Source organism: Crinia signifera, chromosome 6, assembly GCF_055691185.1.
Source record: "Crinia signifera chromosome 6, ASM5569118v1, whole genome shotgun sequence".
NCBI classification, from domain to species: domain Eukaryota; kingdom Metazoa; phylum Chordata; class Amphibia; order Anura; family Myobatrachidae; genus Crinia; species Crinia signifera.
The window spans coordinates 1,171,495-1,193,951 of record NC_139222.1 but is presented as its reverse complement, the minus strand read 5'-3'; the positions used below and the strand labels follow the sequence as shown (position 1 = coordinate 1,193,951).

Sequence of the window (22,457 nt, the reverse complement as noted above, 5' to 3'; positions counted from 1 at the left end):
CCCCTTCTCCCAGTACCAGTCACCCCCCCCTCTCCACGTACCAGGTCCCTCCCTGTCCCAGTCACTTCCCCCTTCTCCCAGTACCAGTCACACACCCCCTCTCCCAGTACCAGGTACCTCCCACTCTCCCAGTACCAGTCACCCCGCCTTCTCCCAGTACCAGTCACCCCCCCCTCTCCCAGTACCAGTCACCCCCCCCTCCCAGTACCAGTCACCTCCCACCCTCTCCCTGTACCTGTCACACACACACCCTGTCCCAGTACCAGTCACAGCCCCCTCTCCCATTACTATTCACCCCGCCCTCTCCCAGTACCAGTCACCTCCCACCCTCTACCTGTACCTGTCACACACACCCTGTCCCAGTCACCTCCCACCCTCTCCCAGTACCAGTCACCCCCCTCTCCCAGTACCAGTCACCTCCCACCCTCTCCCTGTACCAGTCACACACACCCTCTCCCAGTACCAGTCACCTTCCCTGTCCCATTACAAGTCACACCCTCTCCCAGTACCAGTCACCTCCCACCCTCTCCCTGTACCAGTCACACACACCCTCTCCCAGTACCAGTCACCTTCCCTGTCCCATTACAAGTCACACCCTCTCCCAGTACCAGTCACCTTCCACCCTCTCCCTGTACCAGTCACACACACCCTCTCCCAGTACCAGTCACCTTCCCTGTCCCATTACAAGTCACACCCCCCTCTCCCAATAGCAATCACCCATTCCTCTCCCAGTACCAGGCCACGCTCTCTCCCAATACCATTAACCCTTCCCAATACCATTCCCACCTCTCCCAGTATAAGGCCCCTCCCAGTACCTCCCATTACCAGACCTCTCCCAGTACCAGGCCCCTCACTCTCCCAGTACCAGGCCCCTCCCTCTCCCAGTACCAGGCCCCGCCTTCTCCCAGTATCAGGCCCCTGCCTCTCCGAGTACCAGTCACCTCCCCACCCCCTCTCCGTGTACCAGGTTCCTCCCTCCCCCAGTACCAGTTACCCTCCCCCAATACCAGTCACCCCCCCTCCCCGCTCTCCCGGTACAAGGCCCCGCCCACTCAGTCACACCCCATCCCCCAGTACCGGTCAGATCCCCCCTCCCAGTACCAGTCATCCTCTTAGTACCAGGCCCCTCCCTTTCCCATTACGAGTCCACGCCCTACACAGTACCAGGCCCCTCCCTCCCCCAGCACCAGGCAGATGAAGGACAGAACTTACCGGAGCAGAGGAGCCCGGTCACTGGCAGCAATCTCCAGGGGGAGGAGCGTAAGAGAGGTCAGAGGGCGCGCAGCTGGGAACGAGGTTTGGCATACAGGAAGTGACGGTCACGTGAGCGGTGTAACCATAGATAGGAGCCCAGATCGGAAAAATTAAAGTACCGGTCACGTGGTGCAGTAACCATAGAGAGGAGTCCGGCATACAGGAAGTTTTTGTCACGTGGTGCAGTAACCATAGAGAGGAGTCCGGCATACAGGAAGTTTTTGTGACGTGGGACAGTAACCATAGAGAGGAGTCCGGCATACAGGAAGTTTTTGTGACGTGGGACAGTAACCATAGAGAGGAGTCCGGCATACAGGAAGTTTTTGTCACGTGGTGCAGTAACCATAGAGAGGAGTCCGGCATACAGGAAGTTTTTGTGACGTGGGACAGTAACCATAGAGAGGAGGGCGCTGGACTGAGCCTACGACCCTGTTGCCCTGTGTGAGATCACTGCTGCTCCCCATCTATAGAGACAGACATAGGTACAGCTGTATATGGGGGAGGTCCAGAGGCAGAGCATTGTGGACCCAATAGGGTATGCGGACACATTTCTACCTATACACCCACTATAGGTATAACACTGAGGGAATGAGGACTATTGGAGGACTGGAGACTCTATGGTCAGGAAGATGGTAAATTCCATAGACTTTGGTGGAATACTCTGAATATTCAGGAGTAAAACTTCACTAATAGCCCCCTCCAACCCCGCACCCGCTGCCTGCACCCTGTTATATCCGTCCCCGCATCTCTATGTACGTACTGACCGCCAGTCCTCCACCTAAAGCCGCTTCCGGCACTGTGCGGTCCACCCGACTTCCGCACTGTGCGTTCCAAAAGCTCTCGCCCTTTCCGTGTCTGTCATCTTCCGCCCAATCATTCACAGTGTTGTGTCTGGAAAGAGAAGGTAATTATACAGGAGGAGCAGCTTGTGGTGCCTGATATTATACAGGGGGAGCAGCCTGCAGTGCCTGATATACAGGGGGAGCAGCCTGTGGTGCCTGATATACAGGGGGAGCAGCCTGCGGTGCCTGATATACAGGGGGAGCAGCCTGCGGTGCCTGATATACAGGGGGAGCAGCCTGTGGTGCCTGATATACAGGGGGAGCAGCCAGTGGTGCCTGATATTATCCAGGGGGAGCAGCCTGTAGTGCCTAATATTATACAGGGGGAGCAGCCAGTGGTGCCTTTATACAGGAGGAGCAGCCTGCAGTGCCTGATATTGTACAGGGTGGCAGCCTGCGGTGCCTGATATACAGGGGGAGCAGCCTGTAGTGCCTGATATTATACAGGGGGAGCAGCCTGTAGTGCCTGATATTATACAGGGGGAGCAGCCAGTGGTGCCTGATATTATACAGGGGTAGCAGCCTGTAGTGCCTGATATTATACAGGGGGAGCAGCCAGTGGTGCCTTTATACAGGGGGAGCAGCCTGCAGTGCCTGATATTGTACAGGGGGCAGCCTGCGGTGCCTGATATACAGGGGGAGCAGCCTGTGGTGCCTGATATTATACAGGAGGAGCAGCCTGCGGTGCCTGATATTATACAGGGGGAGCAGCCTGTGGTGCCTGATATTATACAGGAGGAGCAGCCTGCGGTGCCTGATATTATACAGGGGGAGCAGCCTGCGGTGCCTGATATTATACAGGGGGAGCAGCCTGCGGTGCCTGATATTATACAGGGGGAGCAGCCTGCGGTGCCTGATATTATACAGGGAGAGCAGCCAGCGGTGCCTGATATTATACAGGGAGAGCAGCCAGCGGTGCCTGATATTATACAGGGAGAGCAGCCAGCGGTGCCTGATATTATACAGGGAGAGCAGCCAGTGGTGCCTGATATTATACAGGGGGAGCAGCCTGTGGTGCCTGATATTGTACAGGGGGAGCGGCCTGCGGTGCCTTATATTATACAGGGGGAGCGGCCTGCAGTGCCTTATATTATACAGGGGGAGCGGCCTGCAGTGCCTTATATTATACAGGGGGAGCGGCCTGCGGTGCCTTATATTATACAGGGGGAGCGGCCTGTGGTGCCTGATATTATACAAGGGGAGCGGCCTGTGGTGCCTGATATTATACAGGAGGAGCAGCCTGAGGTGTCTCATATTATACAAGAGGAGCGGCCTGCGGTGCCTCATATTATACAGGGGGAGCAGCCTGTGGTGCCTGATATACAGAGGAAACATCTTGTGGCAGACTGTGATACGTGGCACTTGTAAATCTGTATAACGCACAGTGTTCCAAGTTGTGTAATCTGGTACTATCTGTCCATGCAGGAGGGGGAGTATATAGAGGAACACAGGGGTCTGTACAAGGACGTGATGATGGAGAATCACCGGCCCCTCACATCACTGGGTAAGAGGAGACATTTATTGTACAGGGGAGAGCAGGTATGGGGGTCCCCTATATACTCCCAGCATCTGATAATCACATATATACAATGTACTCAGTTACTGTGTGTCTCCTACAGATGGGCCCAGTAACAGGAATACCCCAGAGAGATGTCCCCGTCCTCTGTATTCCCAGGATAATCACATATATACAATGTCCTCAGTCACTGCGTGTCTCCTACAGATGGGCCCAGTAACAGGAATACCCCAGAGAGATGTCCCCGTCCTCTGTATTCCCAGGATAATCACATATATATACCATGTCCTCAGTCACTGTGTGTCTCCTACAGATGGGCCCAGTAACAGGAATACCCCAGAGAGATGTCCCCGTCCTCTGTATTCCCGGGATAATCACATATATACCGTGTCCTCAGTCACTGCGTGTCTCCTACAGATGGGCCAGTAACAGGAATACCCCATAGAGATGTCCCCGTCCTCTGTATTCCCAGGATAATCACATATATACCATGTCCTCAGTCACTGCGTGTCTCCTACAGATGGGCCCAGTAACAGGAATACCAGATGTCCCCGTCCTCTGTATTCCCAGGATAATCACATATATACCATGTCCTCATTCACTGTGTGTCTCCTACAGATGGGCCCAGTAACAGGAATACCCCAGAGAGATGTCCCCGTCCTCTGTATTCCCAGGATAATCACATATATACAATGTCCTCAGTCACTGTGTGTCTCCTACAGATATGGCCAGTAACAGGAATACCCCAGAGAGATGTCCCCGTCCTCTGTATTCCCAGGATAATCACATATATACCATGTCCTCAGTCACTGTGTGTCTCCTACAGATGGGCCCAGTAACAGGAATACCCCAGAGAGATGTCCCCGTCCTCTGTATTCCCAGGATAATCACATATATACAATGTCCTCAGTCACTGTGTGTCTCCTACAGATGGGCCCAGTAACAGGAATACCCCAGAGAGATGTCCCCGTCCTCTGTATTCCCAGGATAATCACATATATACAATGTACTCAGTCACTGTGTGTCTCCTACAGATGGGCCCAGTAACAGGAATACCCCAGAGAGATGTCCCCGTCCTCTGTATTCCCAGGATAATCACATATATACCATGTCCTCAGTCACTGCGTGTCTCCTACAGATGGGCCCAGTAACAGGAATACCCCAGAGAGATGTCCCCGTCCTCTGTATTCCCAGGATAATCACATATATACAATGTCCTCAGTCACTGCGTGTCTCCTACAGATGGGCCCAGTAACAGGAATACCCCAGAGAGATGTCCCCGTCCTCTGTATTCCCAGGATAATCACATATATACAATGTCCTCAGTCACTGTGTGTCTCCTACAGATGGGCCAGTAACAGGAATACCCCAGAGAGATGTCCCCGTCCTCTGTATTCCCAGGATAATCACATATATACAATGTCCTCAGTCACTGCGTGTCTCCTACAGATGGGCCCAGTAACAGGAATACCCCAGAGAGATGTCCCCGTCCTCTGTATTCCCAGGATAATCACATATATACCATGTCCTCAGTCACTGCGTGTCTCCTACAGATGGGCCCAGTAACAGGAATACCCCAGAGAGATGTCCCCGTCCTCTGTATTCCCAGGATAATCACATATATACAATGTCCTCAGTCACTGCGTGTCTCCCACAGATGGAGCCAGTAACAGGAATACCCCAGAGAGATGTCCCCGTCCTCTGTATTCCCAGGATAATCACATATATACCATGTCCTCAGTCACTGCGTGTCTCCTACAGATGGGCCCAGTAACAGGAATACCCCAGAGAGATGTCCCCGTCCTCTGTATTCCCAGGATAATCACATATATACAATGTCCTCAGTCACTGTGTGTCTCCTACAGATGGGCCAGTAACAGGAATACCCCAGAGAGATGTCCCCGTCCTCTGTATTCCCAGGATAATCACATATATACAGTGTCCTCAGTCACTGTGTGTCTCCTACAGATGGGCCCAGTAACAGGAATACACCAGAGAGATGTCCTCGTCCTCTGTATTCCCAGGATAATCACATATATACCGTGTCCTCAGTCACTGTGTGTCTCCTACAGATGGGCCCAGTAACAGGAATACCCCAGAGAGATGTCCCCGTCCCCTGTATTCCCAGGATAATCACATATATACCATGTCCTCAGTCACTGTGTGTCTCCTACAGATGGACCCAGTAACAGAGATACCCCAGAGAGATGTCCCCGTCATCTGTATTCCCAGGATAATCACATATATACAATGTCCTCAGTCACTGTGTGTCTCCTACAGATGGGCCCAGTAACAGAGATACCCCAGAGAGATGTCCCCGTCCTCTGTATTCCCAGGATAATCACATATATACCATGTCCTCAGTCACTGTGTGTCTCCTACAGATGGGCCCAGTAACAGGAATACCCCAGAGAGATGTCCCCGTCCTCTGTATTCCCAGGATAATCACATATATACCATGTACTCAGTCACTGCGTGTCTCCTACAGATGGGCCCAGTAACAGGAATACCCCAGAGAGATGTCCCCGTCCTCTGTATTCCCAGGATAATCACATATATACAATGTACTCAGTCACTGCGTGTGTCCTACAGATGGGCCCAGTAACAGGAATACCCCAGAGAGATATCCCCGTCCTCTGTATTCCCAGGATAATCACATATATACAATGTCCTCAGTCACTGCGTGTCTCCTACAGATGGGCCCAGTAACAGGAATACCCCAGAGAGATGTCCCCGTCCTCTGTATTCCCAGGATAATCACATATATACCATGTCCTCAGTCACTGCGTGTCTCCTACAGATGGGCCCAGTAACAGGAATACCCCAGAGAGATGTCCCCGTCCTCTGTATTCCCAGGATAATCACATATATACAATGTCCTCAGTCACTGCGTGTCTCCTACAGATGGGGCCAGTAACAGGAATACCCCAGAGAGATGTCCCCGTCCTCTGTATTCCCAGGATAATCACATATATACCATGTCCTCAGTCACTGTGTGTCTCCTACAGATGGGCCCAGTAACAGGAATACCCCAGAGAGATGTCCCCGTCCTCTGTATTCCCAGGATAATCACATATATACAATGTCCTCAGTCACTGTGTGTCTCCTACAGATGGGCCCAGTAACAGGAATACCCCAGAGAGATGTCCCCGTCCTCTGTATTCCCAGGATAATCACATATATACAATGTCCTCAGTCACTGTGTGTCTCCTACAGATGGGCCAGTAACAGGAATACCCCAGAGAGATGTCCCCGTCCTCTGTATTCCCAGGATAATCACATATATACAATGTCCTCAGTCACTGCGTGTCTCCTACAGATGGGCCCAGTAACAGGAATACCCCAGAGAGATGTCCCCGTCCTCTGTATTCCCAGGATAATCACATATATACCATGTCCTCAGTCACTGTGTGTCTCCTACAGATGGGCCCAGTAACAGGAATACCCCAGAGAGATGTCCCCGTCCTCTGTATTCCCAGGATAATCACATATATACAATGTCCTCAGTCACTGCGTGTCTCCCACAGATGGGGCCAGTAACAGGAATACCCCAGAGAGATGTCCCCGTCCTCTGTATTCCCAGGATAATCACATATATACCATGTCCTCAGTCACTGTGTGTCTCCTACAGATGGGCCCAGTAACAGGAATACCCCAGAGAGATGTCCCCGTCCTCTGTATTCCCAGGATAATCACATATATACAATGTCCTCAGTCACTGTGTGTCTCCTACAGATGGGCCAGTAACAGGAATACCCCAGAGAGATGTCCCCGTCCTCTGTATTCCCAGGATAATCACATATATACAATGTCCTCAGTCACTGTGTGTCTCCTACAGATGGGCCCAGTAACAGGAATACCCCAGAGAGATGTCCCCGTCCTCTGTATTCCCAGGATAATCACATATATACAATGTCCTCAGTCACTGTGTGTCTCCTACAGATGGGCCAGTAACAGGAATACCCCAGAGAGATGTCCCCGTCCTCTGTATTCCCAGGATAATCACATATATACAATGTCCTCAGTCACTGCGTGTCTCCTACAGATGGGCCAGTAACAGGAATACCCCAGAGAGATGTCCCCGTCCTCTGTATTCCCAGGATAATCACATATATACAATGTCCTCAGTCACTGCGTGTCTCCTACAGATGGGCCCAGTAACAGGAATACCCCAGAGAGATGTCCCCGTCCTCTGTATTCCCAGGATAATCACATATATACCATGTCGTCAGTCACTGCGTATCTCCTACAGATGGGGCCAGTAACAGGAATACCCCAGAGAGGTGTCCCCGTCCTCTGTATTCCCAGGATAATCACATATATACAATGTACTCAGTCACTGTGTGTCTCCTACAGATGGGCACAGTAACAGAGATACCCCAGAGAGATGTCCCCGTCCTCTGTATTCCCAGGATAATCACATATATACCATGTCCTCAGTCACTGCGTGTCTCCTACAGATGGCCCAGTAACAGGAATACCCCAGAGAGATGTCCCCGTCCTCTGTATTCCCAGGATAATCACATATATACCATGTCCTCAGTCACTGTGTGTCTCCTACAGATGGGCCCAGTAACAGGAATACCCCAGAGAGATGTCCCCGTCCTCTGTATTCCCAGGATAATCACATATATACAATGTCCTCAGTCACTGCGTGTCTCCCACAGATGGGGCCAGTAACAGGAATACCCCAGAGAGATGTCCCCGTCCTCTGTATTCCCAGGATAATCACATATATACCATGTCCTCAGTCACTGTGTGTCTCCTACAGATGGGCCCAGTAACAGGAATACCCCAGAGAGATGTCCCCGTCCTCTGTATTCCCAGGATAATCACATATATACAATGTCCTCAGTCACTGTGTGTCTCCTACAGATGGGCCAGTAACAGGAATACCCCAGAGAGATGTCCCCGTCCTCTGTATTCCCAGGATAATCACATATATACAGTGTCCTCAGTCACTGTGTGTCTCCTACAGATGGGCCCAGTAACAGGAATACACCAGAGAGATGTCCTCGTCCTCTGTATTCCCAGGATAATCACATATATACCATGTCCTCAGTCACTGTGTGTCTCCTACAGATGGGCCCAGTAACAGGAATACCCCAGAGAGATGTCCCCGTCCCCTGTATTCCCAGGATAATCACATATATACCATGTCCTCAGTCACTGTGTGTCTCCTACAGATGGACCCAGTAACAGAGATACCCCAGAGAGATGTCCCCGTCATCTGTATTCCCAGGATAATCTCATATATACAATGTCCTCAGTCACTGCGTGTCTCCTACAGATGGGCCCAGTAACAGGAATACCCCAGAGAGATGTCCCCGTCCTCTGTATTCCCAGGATAATCACATATATACAATGTCCTCAGTCACTGTGTGTCTCCTACAGATGGGCCCAGTAACAGGAATACCCCAGAGAGATGTCCCCGTCCTCTGTATTCCCAGGATAGTCACATATATACCATGTCCTCAGTCACTGTGTGTCTCCTACAGATGGGCCAGTAACAGAGATACCCCAGAGATGTCCCCGTCCTCTGTATTCCCAGGATAATCACATATATACCATGTCCTCAGTCACTGTGTGTCTCCTACAGCTGGGGCCAGTAACAGGAATACCCCAGAGAGATGTCCCCGTCCTCTGTATTCCCAGGATAATCACATATATACAATGTCCTCAGTCACTGCGTGTCTCCTACAGATGGGCCCAGTAACAGGAATACCCCAGAGAGATGTCCCCGTCCTCTGTATTCCCAGGATAATCACATATATACCATGTACTCAGTCACTGCGTGTCTCCTACAGATGGGCCAGTAACAGGAATACCCCAGAGAGATGTCCCCGTCCTCTGTATTCCCAGGATAATCACATATATACCATGTCCTCAGTCACTGCGTGTCTCCTACAGATGGGCCCAGTAACAGAGATACCCCAGAGAGATGTCCCCATCCTCTGTATTCCCAGGATTGGACAGAGGAGAATCACAGGACCCCACAGGTGGATCAGGTAGGTGGGATTTAGGGTCTTGCCAACATATCAAAGTGACTGTCACTATATGATCTGTACAGGAGCTGTGTGTCTTATACTGTGTAATGTTATTGTCTTAAATTAGGGTGAATCCCTGACTGTTATCAAGATAGAAGATGCAGAGGGAGAAGAAGAGACGTATGTGACTTATATCAAGGCAGAAGATACAGAGGGAGAAGAAGAGACGTATGTGACTGATATGAAGGCAGAAGATACAGAGGGAGAAGAAGAGACGTATGTGACTGATATGAAGGCAGAAGATGCAGAGGGAGAAGAAGAGACGTATGTGACTGATATGAAGGCAGAAGATACAGAGGGAGAAGAAGAGACGTATGTGACTGATATGAAGGCAGAAGGTACAGAGGGAGAAGAGACGTATGTGACTGATATGAAGGCAGAAGATGCAGAGGGAGAAGAAGAGACGTATGTGACTGATATGAAGGCAGAAGATACAGAGGGAGAAGAAGAGACGTATGTGACTGAGATGAAGACAGAAGATACAGAGGGAGGAGAAGAGACGTATGTGACTGAGATAAAGGCAGAAGGTACAGAGGGAGAAGAAGATACATATGTGACTGATATGAAGGCAGAAGATGCAGAGGGAGAAGAAGAGACATATGTAAGGGTTGATCAGCGGTGTAAGGAGGAAGAAGTCCATACAGATATCAGCACAGGTGAGTAATAATATTCTCCTTGCTCAGTCACTACAGCAATCTCTTATCCTACACCCTCAGTACGGTACCAGTGGTGGTGTCAGGAGCCATCAGCCCCTATTATACTCCTGCTGTCCCCTCACATCATGTCACTGTGTGTTACCAGCCCAGAGATCTGACCAGTCTCCTCCCCGCACTCTCTGGTGTATCTCGTACATCAGGAGCCATCAGCCCCTATTATACTCCTGCTCTCCCCCTCACATCATGTCACTGTGTGTTACCAGCCTAGAGATCTGACCAGTCTCCTCCCCGCACTCTCTGGTGTATCTCATACATCAGGAGCCATCAGCCCCTATTATACTCCTGCACTCCCCCTCACATCATGTCACTGTGTGTTACCAGCCCAGAGATCTGACCAGTCTCCTCCCCGCACTCTCTGGTGTATCTCATACATCAGGAGCCATCAGCCCCTATTATATTCCTGCTCTCCCCCTCACATCATGTCACTGTGTGTTACCAGCCCAGAGATCTGACCAGTCTCCTCCCCGCACTCTCTGGTGTATCTCATACATCAGGAGCCATCAGCCCCTATTATACTCCTGCTCTCTCCTCACATCATGTCACTGTGTGTTACCAGCCCAGAGATCTGACCAGTCTCCTCCCTGCACTCTCTGGTGTATCTCATTCATCAGCAGCCATCAGCCCCTATTATACTCCTGCTCTCCCCCTCACATCATGTCACTGTGTGTTACCAGCCCAGAGATCTGACCAATCTCCTCCCTGCACTCTCTGGTGTATCTTATACATCAGGAGCCATCAGCCCCTATTATACTCCTGCTCTCCCCCTCACATCATGTCACTGTGTGTTACCAGCCCAGAGATCTGACCAGTCTCCTCCCTGCACTTTCTGGTGTATCTCATACATCAGGTGCCATCAGCCCCTATTATACTCCTGCTCTCCCCCTCACATCATGTCACTGTGTGTTACCAGCCCAGAGATCTGACCAGTCTCCTCCCTGCACTCTCTGGTGTATCTCATACATCAGGAGCCATCAGCCCCTATTATACTCCTGCACTCCCCCTCACATCATGTCACTGTGTGTTACCAGCCCAGAGATCTGACCAGTCTCCTCCCCGCACTCTCTGGTGTATCTCACACATCAGGAGCCATCAGCCCCTATTATTCTCCTGCTCTCCCCCTCACATCATGTCACTTTGTGTTACCAGCCCAGAGATCTGATCAGTCTCCTCCCCGCACTCTCTGGTGTATCTCATACATCAGGAACCATCAGCCCCTATTATACTCCTGCTCTCCCCCTCACATCATGTCACTGTGTGTTACCAGCCCAGAGATCTGACCAGTCTCCTCCCTGCACTCTCTGGTGTATCTCATACATCAGGAGCCATCAGCCCCTATTATACTCCTGCACTCCCCCTCACATCATGTCACTGTGTGTTACCAGCCCAGAGATCTGACCAGTCTCCTCCCCGCACTCTCTGGTGTATCTCATACATCAGGAGCCATCAGCCCCTATTATATTCCTGCTCTCCCCCTCACATCATGTCACTGTGTGTTACCAGCCCAGACATCTGACCAGTCTCCTCCCCGCACTCTCTGGTGTATCTCATACATCAGGAGCCATCAGCCCCTATTATACTCCTGCTCTCCCTCTCACATCATGTCACTGTGTGTTACCAGCCCAGAGATCTGACCAGTCTCCTTCCCGCACTCTCTGGTGTATCTCATACATCAGGAGCCATCAGCCCCTATTATACTACTGGTCTCCCCTCACATCCTGTCACTGTGTGTTACCAGCCCAGAGACCTGACCAGTCTCCTCCCTGCACTCTCTGGTGTATCTCATACATCAGGAGCCATCAGCCCCTATTATACTCCTGCTCTCTCCTCACATCATGTCACTGTGTGTTACCAGCCCAGAGATCTGACCAGTCTCCTCCCTGCACTCTCTGGTGTATCTCATACATCAGGAGCCATCAGCCCCTATTATACTCCTGCTCTCCCCCTCACATCATGTCACTGTGTGTTACCAGCCCAGAGATCTGACCAGTCTCCTCCCCGCACTCTCTGGTGTATCTCATATATCAGGAGCCATCAGCCCCTATTATACTCCTGCTCTCCCCCTCACATCATGTCACTGTGTGTTACCAGCCCAGAGATCTGACCAGTCTCCTCCCCGCACTCTCTGGTATATCTCATACATCAGGAGCCATCAGCCCCTATTATACTCCTGCTCTCCCCCTCACATCATGTCACTGTGTGTTACCAGCCCAGAGATCTGACCAGTCTCCTCCCCGCACTCTCTGGTGTATATCATACATCAGGATCCATCAGCCCCTATTATACTTCTGCTCTCCCCCTAACATCATGTCACTGTGTGTTACCAGCCCAGAGATCTGACCAGTATCCTCCCCGCACTCTGTGGTGTATCTCATACATCAGGAGCCATCAGCCCCTATTATACTCCTGCTCTCCCCCTCACATCATGTCACTGTGTGTTACCAGCCCAGAGATCTGTCCAGTCTCCTCCCCGCACTCTCTGGTGTATCTCATACATCAGGAGCCATCAGCCCCTATTATACTCCTGCTCTCCCCTCACATCATGTCACTGTGTGTTACCAGCCCAGAGATCTGACCAGTCTCCTGCCCGCACTCTCTGGTGTATCTCATACATCAGGAGCCATCAGCCCCTATTATACTCCTGCTCTCCCCTCACATCATGTCACTGTGTGTTACCAGCCCAGAGATCTGACCAGTCTCCTCCCCGCACACTCTGGTGTATATCATACATCAGGAGCCATCAGCCCCTATTATACTGCTGCTCTTCCCTCACATCATGTCACTGTGTGTTACCAGAGATCTGACCAGTCTCCTCCCCGCACTCTCTGGTGTATCTCATACATCAGCAGCCATCAGCCCCTATTATACTCCTGCTCTCCCCCTCACATCATGTCACTGTGTGTTACCAGCCCAGAGATCTGACCAGTCTCCTCCCCGCACTCTCTGGTGTATCTCATACATCAGGAGCCATCAGCCCCTATTATACTCCTGCTCTCCCCCTCACATCATGTCACTGTGTGTTACCAGCCCAGAGATCTGACCAGTCTCCTCCCCGCACTCTCTGGTGTATCTCATATATCAGAAGCCATCAGCCCCTATTATACTCCTGCTCTCCCCCTCACATCATGTCACTGTGTGTTACCAGCCCAGAGATCTGACCAGTCTCCTCCCCGCACTCTCTGGTGTATCTCATACATCAGGAGCCATCAGCCCCTATTATACTCCTGCTCTCCCCTCACATCATGTCACTGTGTGTTACCAGCCCAGAGATCTGACCAGTCTCCTCCCCGCACTCTCTGGTGTATCTCATACATCAGCAGCCATCAGCCCCTATTATACTCCTGCTCTCCACTCACATCATGTCACTGTTACCAGCCCAGAGATCTGACCAGTCTCCTCCCCCCCACTCTCTGGTGTATCTCATACATCAGCAGCCATCAGCCCCTATTATACTCCTGCTCTCCCCCTCACATCATGTCACTGTGTGTTACCAGCCCAGAGATCTGACCAGTTTCCTCCCCGCACTCTCTGGTGTATCTCATACATCAGGAGCCATCAGCCCCTATTATACTCCTGCCCTCCCCCTCACATCATGTCACTGTGTGTTACCAGCCCAGAGATCTGACCAGTCTCCTCCCTGCACTCTCTGGTGTATCTCATACATCAGCAGACATCAGCCCCTATTATACTCCAGCTCTCCCCCTTACATCATGTCACTGTGTGTTACCAGCCCAGAGATCTGACCAGTCTCCTCCCTGCACTCTCTGGTGTATCTCATACATCAGCAGACATCAGCCCCTATTATACTCCAGCTCTCCCCCTCACATCATGTCACTGTGTGTTACCAGCCCAGAGATCTGACCAGTCTCCTCCCTGCACTCTCTGGTGTATCTCATACATCAGACGCCATCAGCCCCTATTATACTCCTGCCCTCCCCCTCACATCATGTCACTGTGTGTTACCAGCCCAGAGATCTGACCAGTCTCCTCCCCGCATTCTCTGGTGTATCTCATACATCAGGAGCCATCAGCCCCTATTATACTCCTGCTCTCCCCCTCACATCATGTCACTGTGTGTTACCAGCCCAGAGATCTGACCAGTCTCCTCCCCGCACTCTCTGGTGTATCTCATACATCAGGAGCCATCAGCCCCTATTATACTCCTGCTCTCCCCCTCACATCATGTCACTGTGTGTTACCAGCCCAGAGATCTGACCAGTCTCCTCCCCGCACTCTCTGGTGTATCTCATACATCAGGAGCCATCAGCCCCTATTATACTCCTGCTTTTCCCCTCACATCATGTCACTGTGTGTTACCAGCCCAGAGATCTGACCAGTCTCCTCCCTGCACTCTGTGGTGTATCTCATACATCAGGAGCCATCAGCCCCTATTATACTCCTGCTCTTCCCCTCACATCATGTCACTGTGTGTTACCAGCCCAGAGATCTGACCAGTCTCCTCCCCACACTCTCTGGTGTATCTCATACATCAGGAGCCATCAGCCCCTATTATACTCCTGCTCTCCCCTCACATCATGTCACTGTGTGTTACCAGCCCAGAGATCTGACCAGTCTCCTCCCTGCACCCTCTGGTGTATCTCATACATCAGGTGCCATCAGCCCCTATTATACTCCTGCTCTCCCCCTCACATCATGTCACTGTGTGTTACCAGCCCAGAGATCTGACCACTCTCCTCCCCGCACTCTCTGGTGTATCTCATACATCAGGAGCCATCAGCCCCTATTATACTCCTGCTCTCCCCTCACATCATGTCACTGTGTGTTACCAGCCCAGAGATCTGACCAGTCTCCTCCCCGCACTCTCTGGTGTATCTCATACATCAGCAGCCACCAGCCCCTATTATACTCCTGCTCTCCCCCTCACATCATGTCACTGTGTGTTACCAGCCCAGAGATCTGACCAGTCTCCTCCCCGCATGTATCTCATACATCAGGTGCCATCAGCCCCTATTATACTCCTGCTCTCCCCCTCACATCATGTCACTGTGTGTTACCAGCCCAGAGATCTGACCAGTCTCCTCCCTGTACTCTCTGGTGTATCTCATACATCAGGTGCCATCAGCCCCTATTATACTCCTGCTCTCCCCCTCACATCAAGTCACTGTGTGGTACCAGCCCAGAGATCTGACCAGTCTCCTCCCCGCATGTATCTCATACATCAGGTGCCATCAGCCCCTATTATACTCCTGCTCTCCCCCTCACATCATGTCACTGTGTGTTACCAGCCCAGAGATCTGACCAGTCTCCTCCCCGCACTCTCTGGTGTATCTCATACATCAGGAGCCATCAGCCCCTATTATACTCCTGCTCTCCCCCTCACATCAGGTCACTGTGTGTTACCAGCCTAGAGATCTGACCAGTCTCCTCCCCGCACTCTCTGGTGTATCTCATACATCAGCAGCCATCAGCCCCTATTATACTCCTTCTCTCCCCCCTCACATCATGTCACTGTGTGTTACCAGCCCAGAGATCTGACCAGTCTCCTCCCCGCACTCTCTGGTGTATCTCATACATCAGCAGCCATCAGCCCCTATTATACTCCTGCTCTCCCCCTCACATCATGTCACTGTGTTACCAGCCCAGAGATCTGACCAGTCTCCTCCCCGCACTCTCTGGTGTATCTCATACATCAGGAGCCATCAGCACCTATTATACTCCTGCTCTCCCCTCACATCATGTCACTGTGTTACCAGCCCAGAGATCTGACCAGTCTACTCCCCACACTCTCTGGTGTATCTCATACATCAGGAGCCATCAGCACCTATTATACTCCTGCTCTCCCCTCACATCATGTCACTGTGTGTTACCAGCCCAGAGATCTGACCAGTCTCCTCCCCGCACTCTCTGGTGTATCTCATACATCAGCAGCCATCAGCCCCTATTATACTCCTTCTCTCCCCCCTCACATCATGTCACTGTGTGTTACCAGCCCAGAGATCTGACCAGTCTCCTCCCCGCACTCTGTGGTGTATCTCATACATCAGGAGCCATCAGCCCCTATTATACTCCTGCTCTCCCCCTCACATCATGTCACTGTGTGTTACCAGCCCAGAGATCTGACCAGTCTCCCCCCGCACTCTCTGGTGTATCTCATACATCAGGAGCCATCAGCCCCTATTATACTCCTGCTCTCCCCCTCACATCATGTCACTGTGTGTTACCAGCCCAGAGATCTGACCAGTCTCCTCCCCGCACTCTCTGGTGTAACTCATACATCAGGTGCCATCAGCCCCTATTATACTACTGCTCTCCCCTCACATCATGTCACTGTGTGTTACCAGCCCAGAGATCTGACCAGTCTCCTCCCCGCACTCTCTGGTGTAACTCATACATCAGGATCCATCAGTCCCTATTATACTCCTGCTCTCCCCCTCACATCATGTCACTGTGTGTTACCAGCCCAGAGATCTGACCAGTCTCTTCCCCGCACTCTCTGGTGTATCTCATACATCAGCAGCCATCCGTCCCTATTATACTCCTGCTCTCCCCCTCACATCATGTCACTGTGTGTTACCAGCCCAGAGATCTGACCAGTCTCCTCCCCGCACTCTCTGGTGTATCTCATACATCAGCAGCCATCAGCCCCTATTATACTCCTGCTCTCCCCTCACATCATGTCACTGTGTGTTACCAGCCCAGAGATCTGACCAGTCTCCTCCCCGCACTCTCTGGTGTATCTCATACATCAGCAGCCACCAGCCCCTATTATACTCCTGCTCTCCCCCTCACATCATGTCACTGTGTGTTACCAGCCCAGAGATCTGACCAGTCTCCTCCCCGCACTCTCTGGTGTATCTCATACATCAGGAGCCATCAGCCCCTATTATACTCCTTCTCTCCCCCCTCACATCATGTCACTGTGTGTTACCAGCCCAGAGATCTGACCAGTCTCCTCCCCGCACTCTCTGGTGTATCACATACATCAGGAGCCATCAGCCCCTATTATACTCCTGCTCTCCCCTCACATCATGTCACTGTGTGTTACCAGCCCAGAGATCTGACCAGTCTCCTCCCCGCACTCTCTGGTGTATCTCATACATCAGGAGCCATCAGCCCCTATTATACTCCTGCTCTCCCCCTCACATCATGTCACTGTGTGTTACCAGCCCAGAGATCTGACCAGTCTCCTCCCGCACTCTCTGGTGTATCTCATACATCAGGAGCCATCAGCCCATATTATACTCCTGCTCTCCCCCTGACATCATGTCACTGTGTTACCAGCCCAGAGATCTGACCAGTCTCCTCCCCGCACTCTCTGGTGTATCTCATACATCAGCAGCCATCAGCCCCTATTATACTCCTGCTCTCCCCCTCACATCATATCGCTGTGTGTTACCAGCCCAGAAATCTGACCAGTCTCCTCCCCGCACTCTCTGGTGTATCTCATACATCAGGAGCCATCAGCCCCTATTATACTCCTGCTCTCCCCTCACACCATGTCACTGTGTGTTACCAGCCCAGAAATCTGACCAGTCTCCTCCCCGCACTCTCTGGTGTATCTCATACATCAGGAGCCATCAGCCCCTATTATACTCCTGCTCTCCCCCTCACATCATGTCACTGTGTGTTACCAGCCCAGAGATCTGACCAGTCTCCTCCCCGCACTCTCTGGTGTATCTCATACATCAGGATCCATCAGCCCCTATTATACTCCTGCTCTCCCCCTGACATCATGTCACTGTGTTACCAGCCCAGAGATCTGACCAGTCTCCTCCCCGCACTCTCTGGTGTATCTCATACATCAGCAGCCATCAGCCCCTATTATACTCCTGCTCTCCCCCTCACATCATATCGCTGTGTGTTACCAGCCCAGAAATCTGACCAGTCTCCTCCCCGCACTCTCTGGTGTATCTCATACATCAGGAGCCATCAGCCCCTATTATACTCCTGCTCTCCCCTCACACCATGTCACTGTGTGTTACCAGCCCAGAAATCTGACCAGTCTCCTCCCCGCACTCTCTGGTGTATCTCATACATCAGGAGCCATCAGCCCCTATTATACTCCTGCTCTCCCCCTCACATCATGTCACTGTGTGTTACCAGCCCAGAGATCTGACCAGTCTCCTCCCCGCACTCTCTGGTGTATCTCATACATCAGGAGCCATCAGCCCCTATTATACTCCTGCTCTCCCCTCACATCATGTCACTGTGTGTTACCAGCCCAGAGATCTGACCAGTCTCCTCCCCGCACTCTCTGGTGTATCTCATACATCAGCAGCCATCAGCCCCTATTATACTCCTGCTCTCCCCCTCACATCATGTCACTGTGTGTTACCAGCCCAGAGATCTGACCAGTCTCCTCCCCGCACTCTCTGGTGTATCTCATACATCAGGAGCCATTAGCCCCTATTATACTCCTGCTCTCCCCCTCACATCATGTCACTGTGTATTACCAGCTCAGAGATCTGACCAGTCTCCTCCCCGCACTCTCTGGTGTATCTCATACATCAGGAGCCACCAGCCCCCTATTATACTCCTGCTCTCCCCCTCACATCATGTCACTGTGTGTTACCAGCCCAGAGATCTGACCAGTCTCCTCCCCACACTCTCTGGTATATCTCATACATCAGCAGCCATCAGCCCCTATTATACTCCTGCTCTCCCCCTGACATCATGTCACTGTGTTACCAGCCCAGAGATCTGACCAGTCTCCTCCCCGCACTCTCTGGTGTATCTCATACATCAGCAGCCATCAGCCCCTATTATACTCCTGCTCTCCCCCTCACATCATATCGCTGTGTGTTACCAGCCCAGAAATCTGACCAGTCTCCTCCCCGCACTCTCTGGTGTATCTCATACATCAGGAGCCATCAGCCCCTATTATACTCCTGCTCTCCCCTCACACCATGTCACTGTGTGTTACCAGCCCAGAAATCTGACCAGTCTCCTCCCCGCACTCTCTGGTGTATCTCATACATCAGGAGCCATCAGCCCCTATTATACTCCTGCTCTCCCCCTCACATCATGTCACTGTGTGTTACCAGCCCAGAGATCTGACCAGTCTCCTCCCCGCACTCTCTGGTGTGTCTCATACATCAGGAGCCATCAGCCCCTATTATACTCCTGCTCTACCCCTCACATCATGTCACTGTGTGTTACCAGCCCAGAGATCTGACCAGTCTCCTCCCCGCACTCTCTGGTGTATCTCATACATCAGGAGCCATCAGCCCCTATTATACTCCTGGTTTCTCCCCCACAGGTGGAGCTCCTGTCCGCCAGCCTGCACCAGCTCAGGACATCTGGTGATCATGCAGGCTGGCCGATAGGCGCTCAATCTGTATAGAACAGCTGGTGAGGACTTTGCTGAATTCGGAATGGACTGTTAGTATAAACCTGCTGCTGTTTCCTGGGTATCTGAATCTCCTTGAATAAAGTTCATCTTGTTTTCGTTGTAACCCGCTCCGCTGTGTGATCACTGAACCCTCGGATACCAGGTCACCCAGTATCCTCATAGTCTGATTGGATAGCTTCCGTGCATGGCCTGGTCCAGGTAAGCGACCAGGGGGGTCATCTGAAGTCGGTAAGAAGGCGGGTCATCAGCAGGGGTGCTGGAGGTCTCACCGGCAGTCGTGATTCCGACGTCAGAATCCCGACTGCTAAAAGCCAGACACCCGGGCAGCGGCTATTCTCCCTCGTGGGCGTCCACGACCCGCATAGAGGGAGAATAAAATAGGTGGTGAGCGCAGAGAGCCTGCATGGGGCTTCATTGCAATTCTGGTGCTGGTAGAAGCTTGAGCAGTAAAGTCTGGTTCCAAGGCTGGTGATGGCAGCATTATGCCCACCCATTGCATAGCAGGCAGTTACTGATGGTAAGCAGGATCCTCTATTGGCCAGGTCCCAGGAGACCCAAACTGTGATAACCTTTTTCAGGAATCCCGATACAGGACCTTTGGATATGATGCCTTTTCATTCACAAATCAGTATCACAAAGTGAACATCCATCCACACTACTCACCCGCACTGTGATAGCTTGGGCACTGATACATAACTATATTAGTGTGGGAAATGTTTTACAGAAAAATAATAACGTTAAACATGTGAGGGGTCTCCTGCTATATTGCCCTACACTCATGGGGGAATGTTCTCAGTTCCTAGCCTGGGCTTTCTCAGAGACCTTTAGGACAGGTGTGATGGCTGTAACTTGGATGGGTACAAGCTTCTAGTTGAAATTGAAATGAAACAACTGAACCTCTTGATCTCATTAACTTGGTCCTCATGGTAATAACGTTACATTGTCATACATTTCATTTCCAGCAGATGGAGGGTCCGGCAGAAAGACCTCGGAGGGAGATCTCATTTTGTCACCAGATTTTAAAACAGAAGAGGACATCACGCAGAAATTTCCAGGAGACATCCCCATTACCCTAACTATACATCCTGTACCTGACAGCGCTGATATACCATCTGATCCTACTAATCATGGGAAATGTTCTACACATAGTTCTGGGGTTACTGGGGATTCAGTCTTTATTTGTTCTGATTGTGGTAAAAGTTTTGTATGTCAGTCAGTGTTTGTCAGACATCAGAGAAGTCACACAGGTGAGAGGCCATATCCATGCTCTGAGTGTGGAAAATATTTTAAACAGAAATCAGATTTGGTTAGACATGAGAGAAGTCACACAGGTGAGAAACCATTTCCATGTTCTGAGTGTGGGAAATGTTTTAAACAGAAATCAGATCTTGTTAGACATCAGAGAAGTCACACAGGAGTGAAACCTTTTTTATGCTCTGAGTGTGGAAAATATTTTAAACAGAAATCAGATCTGCTTAGACATCAGAGAAGTCACACGGGCGAGAAGCCATTTCCATGTTCTGAGTGTGGGAAATGTTTTACACACAAATCTAATCTTGTTATACATGAAAGAAGTCACACAGGTGAAAGGCCATTTTCATGCTCTGAGTGTGGCAAGTGTTTTACACAGAAATCATATCTTGTTGCACATCAAAGAACTCACACAGGTGAGAAACCATTCCCATGCTCTGAGTGTGGGAAATGTTTTACACAGAAATCAGATCTTGTTTCACACGAGAGAAGTCACAGAGGTGAAAAACCTTTTTTATGTTCTGATTGTGGCAAGTGTTTTACACACAAATCAAATTTTCTTGTTCATCAGAGAATTCATTCAGGGGAGAAGCCATTTCCATGCTCTGAGTGTGGGAAATGTTTTACATACAAATCAGATCTTGTTATACATGAGAGAAGGCACACAGGTACAAAACCATATCAATGTTCTGAGTGTGGGGAACGTTTTACAGAGAAATCACATCTCATTATACATGAGAGAAAACACACAGGGGAGAAGCCATTTTCATGTTCTGTATGTGGGAAATGTTTTATACAAAAATCCCATCTCGTTGTACATCAGAAACGTCATACAGGTGACATGCCTTTTCCATGCTCTGAGTGTGGGAAATGTTTCATACAAAAATCAGTTCTGGTTACACATCAGAGAAGTCACACAGGTGAAAAACCATTTCCATGTTCCGAGTGTGGGAAATGTTTTACACAGAAATCAGATCTTGTCAGACATCAGAGAATTCACACAAGTGTGTAGCCATTTCCATGTGTTGAGGGTGTGATTTGGATTTGTATGCAAATGCAATGAGTTGCCTACAAGTCTGCAGAATCATATGCAAACTTCCTGGACCCGGCTGTCTGGATCCAATGGCCAATGTTTGATTTGTGCAGACTGACCATCATGAGTTGTGATCGTGATCTGATGCTGAATCCTCAGACATGGGGAGGAGGCATCTTATCTCCTTCAGACGCCTCCTCTTGCATTTGTATAGTATTGGACAGCTGTTTCCCTGCATCTGTGCAATTTTTAGGGATCCAAATAAGATCCTGAGTGCTCAAAATACTGAATAATAAAATCAGATTTGGTTACACATCAGAAAGTCCACATAAGAAGATCTGATTAGCATGTGAAGGTGCCTGGGTGTTACATGACCTATGTGTCTTCCCACTGAATACCGTAGGGCTTCTCATGGTGGACTTCTATTACAGAGTTAGTGTATATAAAAGTATATAACATTCTCCTATCAAGCATGGGAAGCGCCTGCT

At 50.7% G+C, this 22,457-nt stretch overlaps 2 protein-coding genes across 4 annotated transcripts in view; one reads left to right on the top strand and one right to left on the bottom strand.

Annotated features, from left to right (window-relative positions):
- Positions 1–1,483, bottom strand: part of LOC146009841 (uncharacterized) — a 16,100-nt gene extending 14,617 nt beyond the window's left edge. The window contains exon 1 of one of the 2 annotated variants that reach the window (XM_083150377.1): positions 1,213–1,483. The gene's annotated coding sequence lies outside the window, so the exon portion shown is untranslated. The remainder of the gene's footprint in view (positions 1–1,212) is intronic. The other variant, XM_083150375.1, reaches the window with a different exon arrangement.
- On the top strand, positions 1,298–22,457 carry LOC146009822 (uncharacterized). Of its 2 annotated transcripts, none has more exons than XM_083150333.1 (5): positions 1,298–1,789; positions 3,522–3,600; positions 9,523–9,620; positions 9,727–10,315; positions 20,648–22,457. In XM_083150333.1, the coding sequence occupies exons 2-5, from the start codon at positions 3,567–3,569 to the stop codon at positions 21,946–21,948; spliced, it is 2,022 nt and encodes a 673-aa protein (XP_083006459.1). In that variant the 5' UTR covers positions 1,298–1,789; positions 3,522–3,566; the 3' UTR covers positions 21,949–22,457. The 2 variants fall into 2 exon arrangements, with proteins under 2 accessions (XP_083006459.1, XP_083006457.1); XM_083150331.1 differs by having other exon boundaries at positions 1,298–2,158.

Excerpts from the sequence above, each read along its gene's own strand:
- LOC146009822 (XM_083150333.1), top strand. The coding sequence starts at position 3,567 with ATGATGGAGAATCACCGGCCCCTCACATCACTGG. Across the intron at positions 3,601-9,522 it reads CCGGCCCCTCACATCACTGG|ATGGGCCCAGTAACAGAGAT; the intron begins GTAAGAGGAGAC and ends TGTCTCCTACAG. Across the intron at positions 10,316-20,647 it reads CCATACAGATATCAGCACAG|CAGATGGAGGGTCCGGCAGA; the intron begins GTGAGTAATAAT and ends TTTCATTTCCAG.